The 19775-nt window shown below is 41.8% G+C and overlaps 2 protein-coding genes and 1 long non-coding RNA gene across 3 annotated transcripts in view; all 3 read left to right on the top strand.

Annotated features, from left to right (window-relative positions):
* The first annotated feature begins 521 nt into the window (after positions 1-521).
* On the top strand, positions 522-8966 carry LOC102301587 (trypsin). The gene is made up of 5 exons (XM_005918538.2): positions 522-931; positions 2542-2701; positions 4323-4464; positions 4583-4849; positions 8790-8966. The coding sequence occupies exons 1-5, from the start codon at positions 874-876 to the stop codon at positions 8964-8966; spliced, it is 804 nt and encodes a 267-aa protein (XP_005918600.1). The 5' UTR covers positions 522-873.
* A 2471-nt stretch (positions 8967-11437) lies between these two features.
* camk2n1 (calcium/calmodulin dependent protein kinase II inhibitor 1) lies at positions 11438-14735 on the top strand. Its single transcript, XM_005918539.3, has 2 exons — positions 11438-12133; positions 12947-14735. The coding sequence occupies exons 1-2, from the start codon at positions 11965-11967 to the stop codon at positions 13018-13020; spliced, it is 243 nt and encodes an 80-aa protein (XP_005918601.1). The 5' UTR covers positions 11438-11964; the 3' UTR covers positions 13021-14735.
* A 3381-nt stretch (positions 14736-18116) lies between these two features.
* The window catches only part of LOC102302199, a 4852-nt gene continuing 3193 nt past the window's right edge, over positions 18117-19775 (top strand). The window contains exon 1 of the long non-coding RNA XR_315545.2: positions 18117-18157. This is a non-coding gene — a long non-coding RNA (uncharacterized LOC102302199). The remainder of the gene's footprint in view (positions 18158-19775) is intronic.

Consider the following 19775-nt stretch of genomic DNA (forward strand, 5'->3'; position numbering starts at 1 on the left):
AATAGTTCCATACCATTTACTTGAATTATGTGCTTTGTAGCAATTTATGAAAGGGAGAAAGAAAATTACTGTATGAAGGCGGGTTAGTGTTGGCCCAGGAAACACCTGACAGTTGGAGGCCACACAAAGCTCTCCCTCTCCTATTCTGCTAGGCGAAGCATCAATTATTCAGCTTACTGTAAATGTGGGACAAGAGGAGGTCAGGCGAGATTCTTCCCTCCATGCTGTGGACGATGCTGACTTGCCAGAAGGGTGGTGATGATCATCATCGGGCTGATGATAATATGTTATTATCATTGCTGACACGGATTCGGTGATGGATGATGACTCACACAGAGAAACACTTGTGCGTAGAATACCTCTGCGTTGTCTTGGCTTTGCTACGAGTCTACACACACACACACACACACACACACACACACACACACACACACACACACACACACACTCTCTTACTCACAGAGAGAGAGACTATTGAAACATTTCAACAGGGATAAGCCTGGATGATGACACAGACAGAGCGCCCTGATACAGTATAGATGAACCTGCTCACCACAGTGTTGCCATAGTAACAATGTAAGGCCTTTCGACAAGTCAGGAGGGTCAGAAGGAAGAGTTGTGATAGGAGATACGTTTTGAATGTGAACTTTGTTGCTCTCTCGCCTCTTTTTCCTCCTCAATCAATGCTACAGTGTTGGTTCGCGCTGCTGCACGATCAACAATGAAATTAAAAACTCCTCAAGGAAACTCGAGGATAAAGGTTGGTGGGGCTGACACCCACTGTTTCCTGTGAGGAATGAATGACCAGGAGCAGAGGACACTGCAGTGGTTCAGCAGCTGGTATGGTGCAACAGCTCAAAAACCTCTTCTGCTATGACGAGCCTGCTTATGTGTTTATGTTGTGTGCTGTTGGAGCTTATGGCAGTCCACAGTGAGTATCTAATCTGTTTTGTTTTTATAGTTTTGCTAACAAAAGATTCAAGCTTTCTTTGATTTAAAATATTATATCCAATCAGAGTTTTTCCACATTACTAAAACATTAGCTCCCATTCTCCCAGATGTGTGCCTAAGCTAATTTATTGAATCAATCACTCTTTTAGCAAAACCCTAAATGGTAAATTATCATTTAACCTTTCTGCAAGCACTTTTGTTTTCCTCAGGAGGCAGAAGTTAAACACACCTAAAGCACAGAAATCGTTTAAAACTCTCAACTCAGCTCAAAACGGTGCATAGTTTGTTGCTAATGATGGGGGGGGGGAACTGATAAAAGGTAGAGTGTACATGGGTGCATGGGTGTGCTGAAGGTTGATACCAACATTGGATGGCAGCAATCTGGGAGGCAGAGGAGGGAGAGCAAATTCAGTTCAGTAATGTTAGATGGACTGTGAGCAACTGAGACAGAGTATACTGTGGATGAAATTGAAAAAAAAAAAAAAAGGAACATGTAATATGAGTCTTATACAAGTCTTATGCAATCTAAAATATATATAACATATAATCTATTTGTTCTTTTTCTTTTGTGAATGAGGGAAGCAGTAACAAGTGAAAGACCTAATGTCATCAGATCCTCTGTTGCCGCCGCGCAGAGGCTCTGATGGGTGTGTACGCTGATGTTTCAGTGCATCACCTTGTTAACAAAAAAAGAGTCTGGAGAGGGAGATGCTGGCTGGGAGTCCATTTCTCTTTTTTGCATCTTGTTTTGACATTTTTGTAGCTATCTTTCAAAATTTACAAATTGTACAGTTTCCTTTTATAATTAAGCCACTGTCAGAAAATGTTGTAAATGTTGTTTGAATTTTTTTTTGTGTGTTTTTAATGTTTTGGGGAAAGAATCAAAGGTCTTGAGAAACGTATCTTAGTACTTACGAAAAACTCTTGGCAATTTATGTCTCAGCGTGATGATACTGAGAGTTAGTCTGAATGTTGTTGAATTTTCAAAACTTTAAATATGACTACTTAAATATGGCTACCATCAACGGTTAGGTAACCAAATCCACTCAGCAGTACCCGCGTATCCTAACTATACTTTTACCTGGCATTCTTCTGATTAACAGTAAGTTTCTGAAGGTTTGCCTTCAGAGTAAAAGTTGTGCTTCATCACTGCAGACAGGTTTCAAAAGAGCAAAAATAGTCTCTGCTGCAGCGCGGAGAGCAGCTCGACTGTTTGCACACAAGTCTGTCACTTCCATTCATATTATGACTGCAGCACTGGTCATGTGTCTGCAAAAACTCAGTAGATCCCAGATTAAATCTGTAGTTTTTTTTACTATCCATATAGGTAACAACAAGCAGGTCTGATGAAAGTATGAAAAAAATCCGTTTTTAATCTGAACATGGAAATTTGTTTTGGGGAAAGCAGTTTCAAAGTCTGCTCACGGTTAGATTTATGAATAGCGACTGGAAACAACTGTCAGCCGTGTCTCGTTTGTGTCTAATCTTCACAAAGTCCACTTCCTCATATCCTATTCATTTTCAAAGATAAGTTAAACAGAACACGCGCAACTTATGTTCCTTTCTTGGCTTGCTAATGTTTCCATACAGGCCGTGTGCTCATGCAGAGCCGTATAGTAGGTGGTCACACCGCTGCACCAAATTCCATCAGATACCTCGTGTCACTGAAGAGCACCAGCGGCCAACACTTTTGTGGTGGATCACTAGTTCACAGGTACTGGGTCCTGACTGCAGCGCACTGCAACATCGGGTAAGAATCTTCAAGATCTGCCATTAGCAGCAATCTGTGACTTCTAAAGTTTCATGTGTCTAAAAAAAATCCAACTACGGTTTATCAGTTAGTTAATTGAGTAATCTACAAACAACAGCATATACTGCAATAACTTGTTCGATCTCCTAAGTTCAAACTTTTAGCACTCAAATACTGTAGCATACCTCTAAACTCCAAAAAAAAAAAGAACAAGAAGCTTATGTGAAAGTAACAAATATCATTGAGCACAGCCTTCCTCTCAGTTTTATTATTTCATAAGAGTTGGTGGCTGGACGTTTCAAAGAGGTATAGTGCTATGGTAACAAGGGGATCTTAGTACGTCATAGTAAACATGCATCGATTTTCTTCCACTTATCTACTTAAGGGTCGAAGGGGGGGTGGATGAGAGGCAGGTTGCCAATCTTCCTGAGCTAACACATAGAGACAAACAACCATTCAGGCTCACATTCACACCTAAAGTCAGTTTAACACCATTTAACTTAAGCCCATGGATGTCTTAGACTGTTGGAGGAAGCCACAGTAACCTGAACTCCACACAGAAATGCCACAGCTTGGATTTTGAACGCAGGACCTTCTCGCTGTGAGAGAAGAGAGCCTCAGAGAGCCACCAGCATGGCCATAGATGTAATATTTATGGGCATCCACACAGTAAGAGAGTAACAGCATCGTAGCAAACAAGGGACTGCAAAAGGTACAAGAAATTCAGCAACTTGTAGCAAGAACAAGTGAAGTAAGTAAGCAGCAACTAAGTATGTTAACTTTAAGCTCAGAGGTTATGGGAGCCAAGGGTGCAGTTTGCTTGACCGAAGGTGGTAAATACATCAGAGGGTTATCTACGTAACCTGGAATGTCCACTAGGCACTGCAGGTTGTGTGCATCATTTCCAAATGTGGGCTGGCTATACTCTACAGCCTTCATTTTTGTGAACTCAGATGTAGCTGATCAAAAGAATGGATTGTCAGCCACAAATCAAGGATGAGAATATGTACACTTCCACCATAAATCTGAAACACTTTCACAGACGGGAACATTTCTCTGGCATTTTTTCAGTACACTGTGGTTCAGAGTTAACTTGGCATGATTTTCTATTGCGAGCAGATGGTCCCAACAGATGCCTAAACACAAACATTCATTCTGCTGTGGGTAGGTAACGTCAGGACACAAACTCAACCTCTATGGGGGCCAGTGGGAAGTCAAACAGCACACAGATGCGATTTAGTCAGCTGACCTTGGCGCATCACTGAGAAAGACGGTGAAGTGTGATCTTGTCTGGATGTAGGAAATTGGCCATATTTCTGTCACACTGTCCCCATCCCCGCCTGCTCACAGTAAGCCATTGTTCACTGGCAGACAAGCAGTTCATGGTGGTCACGATCAAGCCCTGTGCACACTTCGAGTTTGACTTTGTATTCAGGTCGTTTTACTTTATCTTTGTCTTTCATTCATTTAGTAAAATACAAAAAAATAGCTAACTAAGCTTATATTATTTGTGGGAAAAGGCTTCTTTTGTTTCCTCTTTCAAAGCGATCACGATTACACGATTACATCTTTTTAGTGCTCTGTTAACAAATGTGATGCAACATGGATTTCTGTGTTTTAGGGCAGAGCAAATGATGATAGTGGCAGGCGACTACAAGGTAAACATCTTTGAGGGTACTGAGCAGTACGCTAAGCCCCGCATCTTGGTCATCCATCCCCTGTACAACAGGAGCACCAACAACGCAGACATCATGCTCATTAAGGTGCCACAGAATCGGTGCAGAAAAGTTACCAGTGGTTTGTTAAAGTTTAATCTGTTACATCTTTCTTTTTTTAAAAGAAAAACATGTTCACGTGGAAACTGTACAATTTTCTGTCCAGCTGCGGGCTCCCATGGTTCTGAACAAATACGTGTCGCTGGCGCCTCTTCCCAGGCAGGGGACAGGTGTAGCTGAAGGCCACGTGTGTCGGGTGTCTGGGTGGGGCTACAATAGTCTGGAAGGAGGCCAGGTGCCTGTCACACTCAGGACAGTCACAGTGCCCATTGTCTCAACTACAAGGTGTAACAGCAGCGACTCCTTTAATGGAAACATCACAGCAAACATGATCTGCGCTGGCTACAGCACTGGAGGCAAAGATGCATGCAAGGTACAAAGAACAAAGACACCACCTTTCACTAATCAGGAAAAAAACCCATGTTTTTAAAAGTTTCAGCTGCAAGCTAAGTGAGTGTTGGACACCGCCGCGGCCCTCTGTGCCAAGCATGTTCATTTGATGTTTTGAAAAGGCAAGAAACTCATTTTGAAGTAATAGACTCTCAGAGGTACCATCCATGGTTATCACACAGCACAAGCTGAGCCTACTTTCATCATCTCACTTAAGAGCAAAACAATAACACAGTTCTGGAAACCTCTTCCCCCCGACAGTGTAAGGATACAGTTGATCATGTCAGTGTTGGTTCGAGCTACAAGCTTTTATAAGGAGACATGCCTGTTTGTCCTGAAACATTACTGCAGTTGTAATAATCGCATAAGAGATAGAAAAGCAACCCTTAAAGTAGCAACACGACTGAAAACCTGGAGTTTTGCTGTAAACGCTTACATAGCAGCAAAAATAACCTATGATTTGGTTATTTGCACCGTGAAAGAGTTTCAGCCCGGCCGTTGGTGTGAAAGAATAATTTACACGAAATTCAGCGTGTGGTATGTGAGTAAGCTATGTCTCACCTTCGGCAAAGTAGAGAATGACTAGTTTAAAATAAACTCTATGTAAAACCTGTGTGTTTGACAAAGTCCTTGTGTGTTGGGTTTTTTTTCAAGCAATAATAATGATTTTTAATAATATGATTCAAAGATAAGTATTACAACAAAAAACAGAAAGAACTTTTCTAAAGGAAAAGCAGACCAGCTGTACTCAGTCAAGTTTAAATTCATACCTTGTTGGCCAGTTGGAATTTGTCTTCCCCACTACATCCTAAAAGCCACATGTGAGTATTTCACACATGCAGTGCATTATACATGAGATATGGTACTATGCAAAAGTCTTAAGCCGTCTATTATTTCTTTATATTTTGCTAAAAAAAAATGGGAAACAGGTGCAGTGAATTACTGAAACACAGCACCTGTTGGATGTTGGCTGCCTTTGTCTCTATCGAGATGATCCCAAACTGCTTCAGTAATGTTGAGGTCCAGGCTCTGGGGAGGCTGATGCAATGACTGACGGTGTTCAGGTGTTTTTCTATCCAGATATAGTTTTGCTGTTTGAGATCATTGTCATCCTGAAAAACATAGTTGTTGCCATTCAGATGCTGTCTACATGGTATCCCATGATACTTCTGTGTTCATAATTCCATCACTTTTGACAAGATCACTGGCTGCAATGCTTCCACCATGTTGACGCCAAGATAGCTGTAGACAAAATTTGGATTCATCGCCCATAAGGCCTATCACCACTGATTTTCAGTCCAGTTCTTGTATAATCTGGCATTCCTCAGTCTTTTCTCCCTCTTCCCTTACCTTAAAAATGGCTTTTTGACAGCCACCCTTCCACAGAAACCTTTTCTGATTAAGCTCTTGCAAAAAGTTTACATTTTAGCCAGATAAAACCAATTTATCTGGCTAAGGATAAATTGGTTGTTTGCTAAGTTGTCTGTTAGAAACAACCCTTATTCACATCTTGACTTAGGTGCCCCTTTAAAGCTTGTATGATTCATAGAAAAAATGTTCTCTCATGAAACTGTGGCACAAACATGAACTGAATCATTCAGTAATAAAAGATTCTCTGTAAAACAGGTCTGGCATTAACACACTCATAGGGATGAGGGGGGCAAGGAAATGAGGTAGAGACGATATATACACACACAGGATAATAAGCAGATACACAACAAGTAGGACGCACAGCTGGAAGCTATAGGAATAATGAGGTGGGGAAAGTGAACACAACGCCAGACAAAGAGAAGAACAGTTACCAAAATAAAACAGAAAGACACATCTGAATGGGAAACAATGGTTAACTTAACACGGGGGAGCACAGAAAAAAGGTCAAAAGCAGATGAGACTGGAACACAAAAAAACACAAAGAGAAACTAACTCAAAGCAAATCGGAACGTCAGCAGAAACTGAAACTAACAAGAACTGAAGGCTCGACAATCAGTGGAAAAAACAATAGATCAGACCCAAAAAACACGGCTATACACCATAAGCGTCTATACAAAACACGAGCTAAACGCAACTTGAAAATAACACGACAACTGCATAGACTGGAAACTGAATACTGGCTAAACAAGGAATACAGAAACTCAGCCCAGAGGGTAGCCTAAATGCAGGACTTCTTCCAATAAAGAAGCAAAATCCAAACAGGGTGCAGGAAAGGTAATTAAAAAAACGAAGAAGTCACCAAGGAGACATGAAACCTAAACATAAAACATTCTCACAATCCAAAGGAAATATGAGCTCACAAAAACTGAAAACCCAGGGATCAAAACCAATGACACATCCCAAATGAGTGAAAAAGCAGCCAATGCCCAAACAAAAACTTGGAAAAAATGTTTGAAAGAAAAACATGAAAATGCAATGGGTGGCTCAAGACTATTGCACAATGCTGCACATTTAAATATTGGAACATGTAAACTAAATTTTACTATAAGAAGGGCAACAATTTCACCTTCTTATACTTAATTTTACAGGAGCTACAACTGCATCATGTGGGTTATTAGCAGGGGTGCACATAAGTAGTCCGCAGGTGCGCATTCGCTGTCAAAATAAAAGACGCGCACCAGATAAGAAGTAGCAACGCGCGTTTGCGTACATAAGATTTTCTGGAGGAGGACAGACATTTGTTTAGAACTCTTAAAGATGTCGAAGAAGCAAGCTCCTTTAAGCAATTACTTTGGTGCTCCTCCACCTCCAAAGAAATGTCAGAAGGAGTCCGAACCACAAAAGAAGCGCGTATTCTCGGAAAAGTGGTTGCAGGAGGCGACCTGGCTTCAAACAAATGATGAACGCACAGAGATGTGGTGCAGAATATGCCATGAAAATCCCACTCTAGCTGACAAAAAACAGTGCCTTTTATATGTACGCAAACGCGCGTTGCAACTTCTTATCTGGTGCGCGCCTTTTATTTTATTTTCCGCACCTGCGGACCACTTATGTGCACCCCTGGTTATTAGCCAAGAAACAATAGGCCAAAGTCACAAGATAAAAACATGTTTTCTCATTATTTATTTCTGGACTTCACACTCCTCCTCGCTGTTCTTATCTATAAAGTGCTCTACAAACCTCAACATTACGGCTAACAGGTGGATTTTCCCATTGGAGTGCAGCTAGCCAAACAGCAAACAGCCACAGCTAAAGAGACAGAGTGAAAGTAGACAGTGTATCCTCAGTTTCTTCACATAAAACTCATTGTTGCAGCCAGGGGCAGCACAAAAGTGAGCCCCTTAAACTGATTTTTAGTTTTAGTGTTGTTATTTTCCTGTGGGTTATTGATTCTGTTGCTAGTTAACTAACATAAACTAAAGTAAGTCTTTTAGCCGCAACCAACCAACCACATGACGTCGCGTACTGACAGAGGATGGCACTAAACATGTTTTTAAAAGTTTCACTTTAAGCACTTATTTCTTAAATCCAGCTTCACAGACAGTGTTGCAGCTATTTTAGTTTTAGAGAGCAGGGCTCAATGGTGCAAATTAGCTGTTATATCTGTATTGTTTCATGTCCCTTTTACATCAATAGCCACATTTTACACGATTTCAGGTTTTTGTTGTTTGTTTGTTTTTTTATAAGAAAGTTTTCAAAAAACACATTTATGCATTTTGGGAATCAGTTGATGTTGTTCTTTGAGCTAAAATAGACCAACAGCAAGTAACCTTCAATGCCTGGGATATCTGACCCACCTGGGCGGTAAATGCTTTTTGAAACAGTCTCCTATGAGGCGCCCATGTTCAGACACTTTGTATTACTTTGTGTATCATGTAACATCAGGGAAATTAAAGCAGCTTTACATCAATACTATGGTAACAAAAAACTTTTCCAGGAGTCACATTGTGAAATGGGAACTAATAGAAGGGTTTTATTGTTATTTATTGCAGGGCGACTCCGGTGGACCGCTGGTGTGTGACAGACGGATCTATGGAGTTGTATCCTGGGGCAATGGTTGTGGTGATGCTAAGTTTCCTGGAGTCTACACGGCCGTGTCCAGATTCCGCCGGTGGATAGATCAAACCATCTACGGGTCATACCTGCGTTGCTTCAAACCGTGGAGATAATGAAAGCAGCCATTTGTGCCTGAAAGGAAACATTCCCATAAACACATTTAAGTTAGCATGGATAGGAAGTGGTTCTGTTGGAAGCTGCAGTGGCTGTTGAGAAAAACATTGCAGTGATAATTCAGATCACCTTTTGAATATAGTTAAACGCTGGATATTCTGAAATAATTACTATGATTATAGGATTCACTAGAATGCGCACCGTTTACAGTTACTGTAAATGTAATTTTAGTAGAGCTCACAGATTTGTGAAAGTTTTTTGATGCCAATAAAACACTCTGGGGCTGGTGTGGAGTTGTGTCAGCTCTGAATGCTGAATGACAAAAATCAGTTTTGGTCATAGTTTGACTTTTGTACAAAAAAGATAAATAGAAAGATCTGATCATGTACTTTCTAAAAAAAACCACAAACACAAACACTTATTTTTAATCAGTTTCTCGTGTGGTATACACTCAACTAGTAATTCATTAAATGCTAAAACTTGCTTGGACCCCATTTTTTCGTGGCACATCTTAAAGGTGCTCTACTGGACTGAGTTCTGGTGACTGTGGAGGCCATCTGACCACGCAGAACTCATTATCACGTTCAAGAAACCACAGTGAGATCATCTGAGTTTTGTGACATGTCCAGTTATTCTGCCTTAACAAGTTATCAGAAGATGAGTACATTGTGATCATAAAGGGATGGATGTGGTCTGCAACAATAATCAGGTAGGCCGTGGTGTTTAATCATGCTCAGCTGGTACAAAAGGGGCTTAAACTGTGCGAAGAAAATATCCCCCACACCATTACATCACCATCAGTAGCCTGAATCACTGATACAGCTACGCTGTAATATGTTGCGCATTCAGAAATGCTCTTCTGCGTACCTTGATTGTAACAAGTTGTTATTTCATTTCTGTTTAAAAGCAGGCACGTGCCTGTCTGTACTTTGAAATCTTCCCCCACAGCTCGCACTTCAGAGCCACGTGTAGCACCCTTTGGTTCTACACCTTGCTGCGTGGCATCTCCCTCAATCTTCCCTCCTGCCTTCCTGTCTCACTGTGACTCTGATAAATGCAAGATAGCAAAAACAATGAAGGATTTGAGGCAGCATTTGAGTCAGTATCTGATGACAATATATGGAGTCATTTATTTGAACAAACCACACCCAAACAGGCCTGAAAGAGAAGTTCATCTGAGTTTTAACTACTGCAGTGTTTATTCTTTCTTTTTGTTTTTGAAAATCTAATTTAACTGATCATAAAGCTCCATGAAGACATACTTGAGCCAAGTTCAGTATAATGTTAGCATCAAACCTTATTCAGCAGCTGCACTGAAGCTTTAGGAAAGAAAACATGACAAATACTTGATTTAGCAGACAAAAAAAATAGAATTTGCAAGAAGAAAATGCACTCTTTCACAATCCAACACTCTCAAGGGTTTACTGCTACTATTTTATCAGGTTACTTGTCTTCATTGCTTGGGAGCTTTAAGACCAAAAAACAGTCTTGATGGCGATGTAACCACATTTTGTGAAAAATATTGTTCTTTGAGATGTTCTCATATGAAAGAAGGATCCTCTGATAAAATCATTGCAACCTCAGCTCCGAAGGGAGGAGGTGTGTCATGACGGCACATAAAAGTTAGCTCTGCTGCAGGCTCCAATATCATTTTTCATTTCATTGTCTGTGTAATGATATTTAGGGAAGTTCCTCTGAGAAAGGATAGTCTATCTCAAGACTGAATACCTGTCCGTTCCTCCATGCCCTGTCTGTTTTGTAAGACAGTCCATTGTACTGTCATACCTATAGAAGTGAGATTAATGCAAACAGTAGACAGCAGTGGGTGGTAAAAGAAGCTCCAGAGGAATCAGTTTAACCAAACACCTTTTCAGGCTGCGGCAGACTTTTCTGTGCTAACATGAGGCGAAATGTTCTCAGTGTGGATCCTATTATACTATTACAGCATATGTATTCGGAATAATTATGTTATGAAGAAAAAAAATTCATACATACTGTTTTCTTTCTGGGGGGTCTACTTGATATTTAGCCATCGTTTCTGTAACATGGATTTTATTTTAAACAAACACAGTCACTGCTTTTTTATGCTAACCTTCGTTCTTTTCACTCCAAAATGCTGATGTGCAGTTTCCCGAGATACTGTGGGCGATAACGTGAAAACAGCACCAGGGCCTCAGCTGGGAACTTAAAGTGCGCCACGGGGCCAAAAGTCACATCCCAGCCTGTGAAAAGACTGCCATCATCTGGTGAGGTTTGACGGTCTCGTAAACCCCACGAACCCTAATAATAAAAATCTGAAAATTAATAAAAGAGGCTCGAGTTTTTAATATTTCGTGCTCGTCAACTGGTGGCGCAATCGGAATTGCTTCCTCCCCCTCCACACATAAAGATATGAATCGATTCCCATTTATGTGCCACCTTCGAATTTCAAATCGCCATTTGTTTTTATTGCGTCCACATTCGAGGAGAGAGGAGCATTGGCAGTACTACACCACCACTCCAACTGGACTTGGCTTCTCTGGGCTGCACCAGAAAACCCCCGAACAGCTCCCTCGCCAGGTCTCCCCGGGATCCGTGTTTTGCAGCGCTCCTCAATTTGCATTTCTTCCTCAGATTTTCCGTGCGACGGGTTCAGCCGCTCAAAACCAGCGGGCGCTTCACGGCTCGGTTATACGCGCGCCTCCATTTCCAAAGCAATACGCACAGAGAGAAAGCCTGTGGATTTTTTCTCCCCCCATTTTCTTTTTTCTTTGAATAATGTTGCCGAGCCTCCACGAGCAGGGAAACTGAGGACATTTTGAGTTACTGATATTTCTGTCGCGCACCTACGGAGACAGACACGTGTCTTCTGGGCACGCAGAAAGGGCTAGGTCGTGCCAGCAGATTTCATTGTTTATTTTCCCCTTTTGTTTTTTTTTTACGAAGGAGCCGGTTCAAGCTTGGCGACGAGCTATACATTTCAGTTTGTGCGCCTTGGTGATAAAGACGCATTTGGAGATGTCGGAAGTGTTGCCTTTCAACGAAGAAAATATGAGTCATTATGGAAATGAGGGCGACGAGGGACACCTTTCCTTCACCTGTCGTCTTCAAGACACCAACAACTTCTTCAACGGCTCACAGAACAAACGTCCGCCGAAACTCGGGCAAATAGGCAGGAGCAAACGGGGTAATTATATAATTAAGGCGTTTTCGCCTGTATGGTGATGTGGTGAATGCGCACATCGGCTGTTAGTGCACCATATTTAAGGATGTTTGCCTGAGAAACCAGATCGGCAACACTATTGCCTTGACGAGATGTTCAGTCGAGTGTATGGTCAGCGAACCAGTCTGTTGTTTGCATGCGTGTGTATTGTATTTTTTTTTAAATTATTCTGTTCGCATTGCTACACAAGTTGGATGCGCAGTGCGTGCCGCTAAATGCCTCCTGAATCTTGCTCAACAGAGTTGTGCTGATTGTCCCCTCCCAGATGAATGGCTGAACGAATTTTCTATGCAGTGTGATGGAGATTTTTGTGTTTGCATGATCAAGTCAGGCTGGCCATGTATGTGCTTTTGTGTGTCCTGCATTCCTGCATATCTACCAAGGTAGATAGTCCTTGAAAACTGAGGCTCAGTTGTGGTGGCACAGACATTTAGACAGACATAGTTCTATATACAGTAGTGCACAGAGACATGGGCAAACACAAAGACACATAAGACTTGCACCTGTGGGTGCACAGCCGACACTCGTACACAGTCACACCTGCACATTCCCAAATATGCATCAGAGGCGCCGATGCACATTCGTGGTTATCGCGCTCTTTTTGCATGGGCTTACGCTCTCATGCATGCACAAATCACTTATGCTCATACAGTTGCAGCACTAACGATTCAGGGCTTTGACACCCTTGTGTCGATGTTGAATTTTCAAGACGCCACACCAAGATGAGTCCCCCCCCCTTCCCCTCCCCTCATTAACTCTCTCCCCTGTCATCCACAGTTGTGATTGAGGATGAGAATGGCGACGACGAAGCGCAGAAAAATGGAACAGAGAAGACCCCGGCAGAGGCTTAGAGTGGTCGGCACACCACCCCCCTCAAAAGACACTCTTTAAATTTTTTATGGCGATATTTACCAGTTTTAATCCAAAGACACTGTATATAAGCACTTTCTCTCATGTGGCAGCAAGCAGCACTTCCACACCCTCCTCTCCCAGTCAGTCATGGCTGTCCGGATGACACATGCTGGCAGGGGTGGGAGATGGCAGCAAAGGAGACCCCCAAGTGGACCCTCCCCACTCACTCCCAACACACACTTACACTAACACACACACACACACCCTCAACTACAGGGTTTTGCCATAAATACAAACGCAGGAGAAGGCAATGGGGAAGGGGGAGGGCAAGGGGTGCAGTGGTGGGGGGGTTAAGGCAGGAGGCAATGCTGTCGAAATGCAGAAATCAGGGACAGGATACAAAAAAAAATCTAATATAAAACCTAAAGCACACAATTCTCCTATATCTTATCAATCAAACCTGTGGTACCATTTGTTCTGCTCTTCATTTTGAGCGAGGGCAAATGAATAGCAGTTTGTAAATATGGAAAGGGTAGCCCATATTTTCTTGCACAAAGTGGGAATTGGTAAACTGGTTTGTTTCGTGTTGAAGACTTTATTTATTATTGATCCTTGGGAACATGTCTTTTGCAGTGACTTAAGGCCTGAGGGAGTGTTTTTTGTATGTTGAGAAAACTGTGAGCAAACGAGAGTGATATTTTTTTCACTTAACAATTCTTGATGTTGCCTGAGTGTTTTTTGTTACCATACTTTGCAGCTAACGAGTCATTTATATACCGTGTACCTCCCACCTGTTTGTAAGCTTCCCAGGCTTTCACCTGGATTGGTTGATACTGTAACTTGACTGTACACACCTTATTGATAACAAAAAAAAAGACTATTTATATTGCATTGTGCATTATTGTGTGTGCCAAATCTCATGAGGGATATACTGTACCGGACAACTTGTTATTTTTCGTGCTTTATACATTTACTCGTTGAGTTCAATTGTTTTGTTGGGTTGCCATTTTTTAGGGCTCTTTCTTAAAACACTGAAATACCGACTCATGCATGGCAAATATAAAATCATGCATGCATGGCAGAAAATTCTGAAAATCTTGTGTATTCTTGAAGCACCTCGTATACAGCTTTGAATGACAAACCTCGAGAAACAGTCTTAACTCTGCGTTGTACTGTACGATTCACACTGATTTGTACAGTGGCCTAATATCTTGTAATAAAGATTATGACAAAGTACTATTTACTGTTAGTGTTGATTGTGGTTTACAATAAGGAATGATGTACTTGATGTTGCTTTTTTTTTGTTAAAACTGTTTTAAATCTGTAGCAAAAACACAAAAAATATAGTTTTGTATAAGAGAGACATTAGCAGATAGCTTGGCTTAAAATTTTGGATATGTTCCTTGTACAGTTTCTCCTGTTGTTATTGGATTGCCTATCTGGCAAGTCAGCATTTTCCACTGTGAGAAAGTAGCATCCTACTCCTTGGAAAGAGCAGATATGGAAGGAGACGGCATGATGAGCGAGTAATCCCATCAAAGAGCCTGGAATCGAAACTTTGTAGCGATTTGTCGAAAAGGAAAGTTGACACACTGCTTGGACAACTGCACAACAGACTCTGATCTCATGAAGTGCTACAGTACTGCAAATTAATTTGTGGGGAAAATGTACACCACTGCTTCCCAATGCAATAAATGTCTGTTTGCATTTAAAATCTCAGCTTCTCTCTTTAATCAAGTCGTCCCTCAACTCCGCTGCCGGAGATGTGAATGCTGCAGGAGCACCAAGGCGTGAGCAATGCTGATGAGACGTGACATTTCCAGCTCTGCTGTGGCGGCTAAATGATTCATGTTGTGTGACGAGCCTCTGTCAGCGTACGGCATCTTAAAACCCGGGCCGCCTGTATCTATGCTACAAACACATACATCCAAGCAAACACAGGCACTCGCGTGTCCGTTTCAGCTCCAACTGCAGGCGAGACTAACATATTGCTAGTCTCTCTCTCCCTCCCCATCTTGACAGACATGAAAGGGGCTGCCTGCGCCGGGTACCATGGTAACAGATGCACCTTGCACTTCATGGGTGTTGCGGTGGGTATTCGGTGCAGAATAGTCTTCCCTGAGCCTCGGCTTGATGCAATCGCGAGCTTTAATGGAATGCTCTCCATTCTCTTATCTCTGCCCTCTTCTCTCAAGACCCCCTATTCACTCTGTGGCGTGACCACATTATCCTGCCAAAATAGTCCCTTCCTCCAAGATGGCAGTAAAGCATGACAGCAATGCCTACTGCAGTAAGAGTCTATCCCCTCACACAGGATCAGGGGATGTTACATTTGGGGAGTAGCGGTTTACCATTGCCTGTGCGGTGGATCTTTTTATACAAAATCGTGCATGGAATGCTCGATTCGATTAGTTGGATGAAGTTTGGGTCTCCTCAGTCTGAAGTAAAACTCACAAACTGTTCCCACACAACCAAACCTTTAGAGTCTGAGTGACCCATGATTGCACGAAGGAGATAAAAAAAAAAGAAGTGCCATTCGTAGATAAGTGGATCATTTTTACATTTGCCAGTTAGGTCAGATGATATGATTTGGGGTGGCACAGTGGTGAACTGTGTTGCCTCACCGTAGCATGGTCCTAGGTTTGAATCCACAACAAACAGCTGGGATAGGCTCTAGTCCGTCCCGCAACCCTGAATTGGGCAAGTATTAATTTTCTTTTTTATTAGCAACCTCGGTTGATTTCATAGAAATGTAACAAGACGTAGGGTCAGCTTGGCTCAACTTGATCTTAATTTAATTAACCAGCTCTGAATCTCGATGCAGGAATTTCTATGATTACAACTTTGGATAAAATTGGGCATTTTGTGTCCCAATATCAAGGATCAAGGTATTTCTTTCTAAGAAACAAGCAAGCTTTATTCGTCACCAGAGATGGGCAAGTAACGCGTTACTGTAATCTGATTACTGTTTTCAAGTAACGAGTATAGTAAGGGATCACTATTGCAAAAACGGTAATTAGATTACTGTTACTTTCCCGTAGGAACGCTGCGTTACTGCGTTACTAAAACCGTGATTTTTTTGCGAGAATGTCTCATGACAGTGACAGCTGTGTGCAGATCAACAATGGATCATATATCGAGTGCAGGAGAGAGTGTGAGCGTGCAGCGTTTAAAGCGTGGAAGTACTGACCTTACTTTGAGTTTGATTCCATAAAAAGTGACAAAAACATTAGCGTCCGTTGTGCGTGAGAAAAAAACCCCTAAACTTCCGAGCAAGCACCGAGTGCGCAACGACGTAATGGGAAACTCACAGAGAAACTCGCGGATTCTTCCACTGACCGCTGCGGCACACCTGCACCAGGGCAAACCTCTGCCTATCCCACTCCTGCTTTACAGTGAAAATAGAGCAACAGGACCGCTAGTCTTTGACTTTATTTATTTTCTGCTGCGTTTTACTTGCATCTATTTGAAAGAGTGAGTGTAAACACAAAAAAATATTTTATTTTATGTGCTGGAATGTGCAGAAAATAGGTTTAAATGTTAAACAAATTTCACATAATTACATTTTTGCTTCATGCATAAAGTTAAAAGATTAAAACGAATAAAACAAGTTTTAAAAAGAGACTTTTCCATTTGATTACATTTTGTATGACAGATTATGCAGAAAAAGTAGAATTGGGCTGAAAGATCTATCGCTTTATCACCTATTCAGGTTGTAAATCGTATAAAAGTAACTAAGTAATTAATTACTCTTATAGCTGCAACAAATGTCTCTCTTTCAGCATTAGAAGAAAGCCTAGTTTTATCTTCTCGTTTCCCACAAGTTGTGAAGCTTAAAGATGAGCTGAATCTATGAAGTATTTCTGAAAAGAGAGGTTTTCCCTTCATTTGGACCAAAATGTTGAGCGAGTTCTTTCATCAGCATTAAAGACAAGTTTTGCAAGTCATGCAAAGCTTTGTGAACGGTGTCAAAGCTGAAAGGAAGTTCTGGGAGATTCCACATTCATGTGGGTGCAGAGCAATAAATAACAGATCTGTGTGCATAAAAATAGCTTTTAACTTCATTATGTATGGTGCAAGGTTAGAAATAGAAAGTGAGGTTGTATATGTGTTGGACTAAAACCAGATACATGATCAGAGTGAAAGGTAACTGCCCCGAGGCATTACCAAAGTGGTGAGACGTAGCTGTCACAGTTTAGCATTTTTAAATTAGTTTATATTTTTATTTATATTGAGAAATTATTATTTAACGGTATTATTTAGGAGAGTTTTTTTTAATAAAAAAAAGTTCAACACAGGTACCACAATAGAAACAGCACAAACTGTGAAGGTAGCTTACTCAGAGTCGTGTAAACATGAAGTCATCCCATAGAACAGGGGTGTCAAACATCAGGCCCGGGGGCCGGAAATAAAGCCTGGCCGCTGAAGGTGGGCAAGCTTTTGAAGTTTGTGTGTTTGACACGCTTTACAGCTTTTTGTATTGACCAAGACCCTGCTCTCAGTTGGCATTCATACCACACCAAAGTAATCAAGAAACAGATTCTTATATTCCTGTTTTTCCGCAATCTACAAGTTTGTTTTTCACAGTATAAAAAAAGAAGAAGACATTTCTGAAAAAATGTCTGTCTTTCACCGTTTATTTCAGCTTTTCTCACCTGGTTTGGTTTTTAAGATCATATTAGTTGACTATAATTGTCATGGCTGGGGCAGCAGCCGTGTTGTGGAATGAATGAGGAGCCAAGATGCAGATGGCGGTGGAGATGCGAATGAGGATTTATTTACAGTGGAAAAGAACCAAAGCCAGGACAGAACTAAACATAAACCTAGACTGGGGAAACTAATAACAAACCAAACCTGAAACCATAACTCACAGAAAAACATAAGGAAATGACACTGGGGATGGCAAGCAGGAATAAAGGCCAGAGAGACACTGGGATTAACAAGAAACACAGACGGCACAACGAAGGACACAGGCAGACACACCCTATAAATACACAGAAGGTAATGAGGGAAAGGCACACAGCTGAACCTAATTCACCAGACGAGACACGGACCTTCAAAGTAAAACAGGAAACACACAGACTGTTTTACAACACAAACACGAGGACACGAACAGAGCAGCGAGGACAGACACAGGTAGGGCTGATAAAACACTAAACTCCAGGTTCAACCCTAAACAAATACAAAATCAGAATGAACACAAAATGAAATCCAAGGAAACACAAAACGCTGGGTCAAAATAACCCAGGATCATGACAATAATAAACTTACTCAGTTGTCATTCTGGAATATTTTAACGCATAGATCCAGCAAAACACTGGATAAATAGCACAACTTACAACTCTGGGGGCCTCATTGTGCAACGCAATAGAAATCCTTTAGCCATTTTATATTATACAGTTTATCACTGCTAGTTTACACAGCTACTTGCTTAGAACTTAGTTCCTCCTACGCCGGGCGGCGCATCGGGCAGCTAGTGATCTCCATCGATGTCGGTCAGCAGCGACTGCTTCAGCTTCGTCCCAGGCAAAGTCGACAGTTCTCAGATCGTCCATGAATGTTCGACGCCATGTGGTCTTTGGTCGGCCTTGCTTTCGGACACAGCTAATACACGCTCACAGATAAACGTGCAGTTTTGACTCACTCTGGGGATATATCTTTAGCCGGGGCTGAAATGTCTCTGTGCAGTTATTTGGGCAGTTACTATAAAATATTATATAAATTAACTTTAATGTCAATGGCCACTGTGATATAAAAACGGCCTTTATAGAATCAGCCGGTCAAGCCTGATAAAGTTTGCTGGCTTTGCTCGCAAAATAAGGTTTTTAAATCTTTTTACCTCTGGAAATTGCATTTCAACCACCTTCTTTCTCTGGGGGACTCTCTCTCTCTCTCTTATGTTGTAGTTCAGCAGAACTAGAACTCCTGATGCAGAGAGGTGCAGGAGATGTTGCCCAGACTTTTCCTGTGTGGCCATCACTGTTAAAAGATGCTCAAAAGATGACACGTACGATTCAACAGATTCTTTATTGTTGTCATTAACAGTTTAATATGCTTAGTTGCTTCTTGGATTATATTGTGGCAGTTGAGTTTTGTGATGAGCACTCATGAGAAAGTAATCACCAGTGCTGTGACGGGGGGGGCAGATGAAAGTCAAACTCAGCGTAGCTGTTAGGTTACATAAGCTCCGACAGGTGAAGAAGACAAGGCAGAAAGAGGATGAAGAGGAGCACTGTGAAGGACAGGAAGAGACAATCCAGAGAGAATGAGAGAGAACATTCACAGGTCGCTGGCAGAAAGTGGAGGAAAAAAGAAACCACACCCTGCTAGCTGCGACACACACACACACACACACACACACACACACACACACACACACACACACACACACACACACACACACACTCGGGCAGTTTCTCACACGGCTGTCCCCCTCGGAAATCCCAAACTATGCTGCTCTCCACTGCAACCCTGAATCTGACCTTTGTTTCTGCCAGGGAAATACCCAGTGTGGCCTGACATGCTGAACCACTCCCTGGGAAAATCACCCGCTCTGTTGGTTTTGGCGTGAATCAGTGGGCGCTATATGGCTCAGCAATATAATGTGTGCGCATGCAAATGGCTGAGGCGACATTTGCATTTGGTTCCACTGCGTGTGTGCGGTTATACATGCATGTGTTGATGTTTCTTTTTATTTTGGTGTGTGTGTGTGTGTGTGTGTGTGTGTGTGTGTGTGTGTGTGTGTGTGTGTGTG

This window comes from Haplochromis burtoni, unplaced genomic scaffold (genome assembly GCF_018398535.1).
Source record: "Haplochromis burtoni strain Fernald_Lab_line unplaced genomic scaffold, NCSU_Asbu1 Contig_32, whole genome shotgun sequence".
In the NCBI taxonomy this organism is placed as follows: domain Eukaryota; kingdom Metazoa; phylum Chordata; class Actinopteri; order Cichliformes; family Cichlidae; genus Haplochromis; species Haplochromis burtoni.

Excerpts from the sequence above, each read along its gene's own strand:
- LOC102301587 (XM_005918538.2), top strand. The coding sequence starts at position 874 with ATGACGAGCCTGCTTATGTGTTTATGTTGTGTGCTGTTGGAGCTTATG. Across the intron at positions 932-2,541 it reads GGAGCTTATGGCAGTCCACA|GCCGTGTGCTCATGCAGAGC; the intron begins GTGAGTATCTAA and ends GTTTCCATACAG. Across the intron at positions 4,850-8,789 it reads GAGGCAAAGATGCATGCAAG|GGCGACTCCGGTGGACCGCT; the intron begins GTACAAAGAACA and ends TATTTATTGCAG.
- camk2n1 (XM_005918539.3), top strand. The coding sequence starts at position 11,965 with ATGTCGGAAGTGTTGCCTTTCAACGAAGAAAATATGAGTCATTATGGA. Across the intron at positions 12,134-12,946 it reads AATAGGCAGGAGCAAACGGG|TTGTGATTGAGGATGAGAAT; the intron begins GTAATTATATAA and ends TGTCATCCACAG.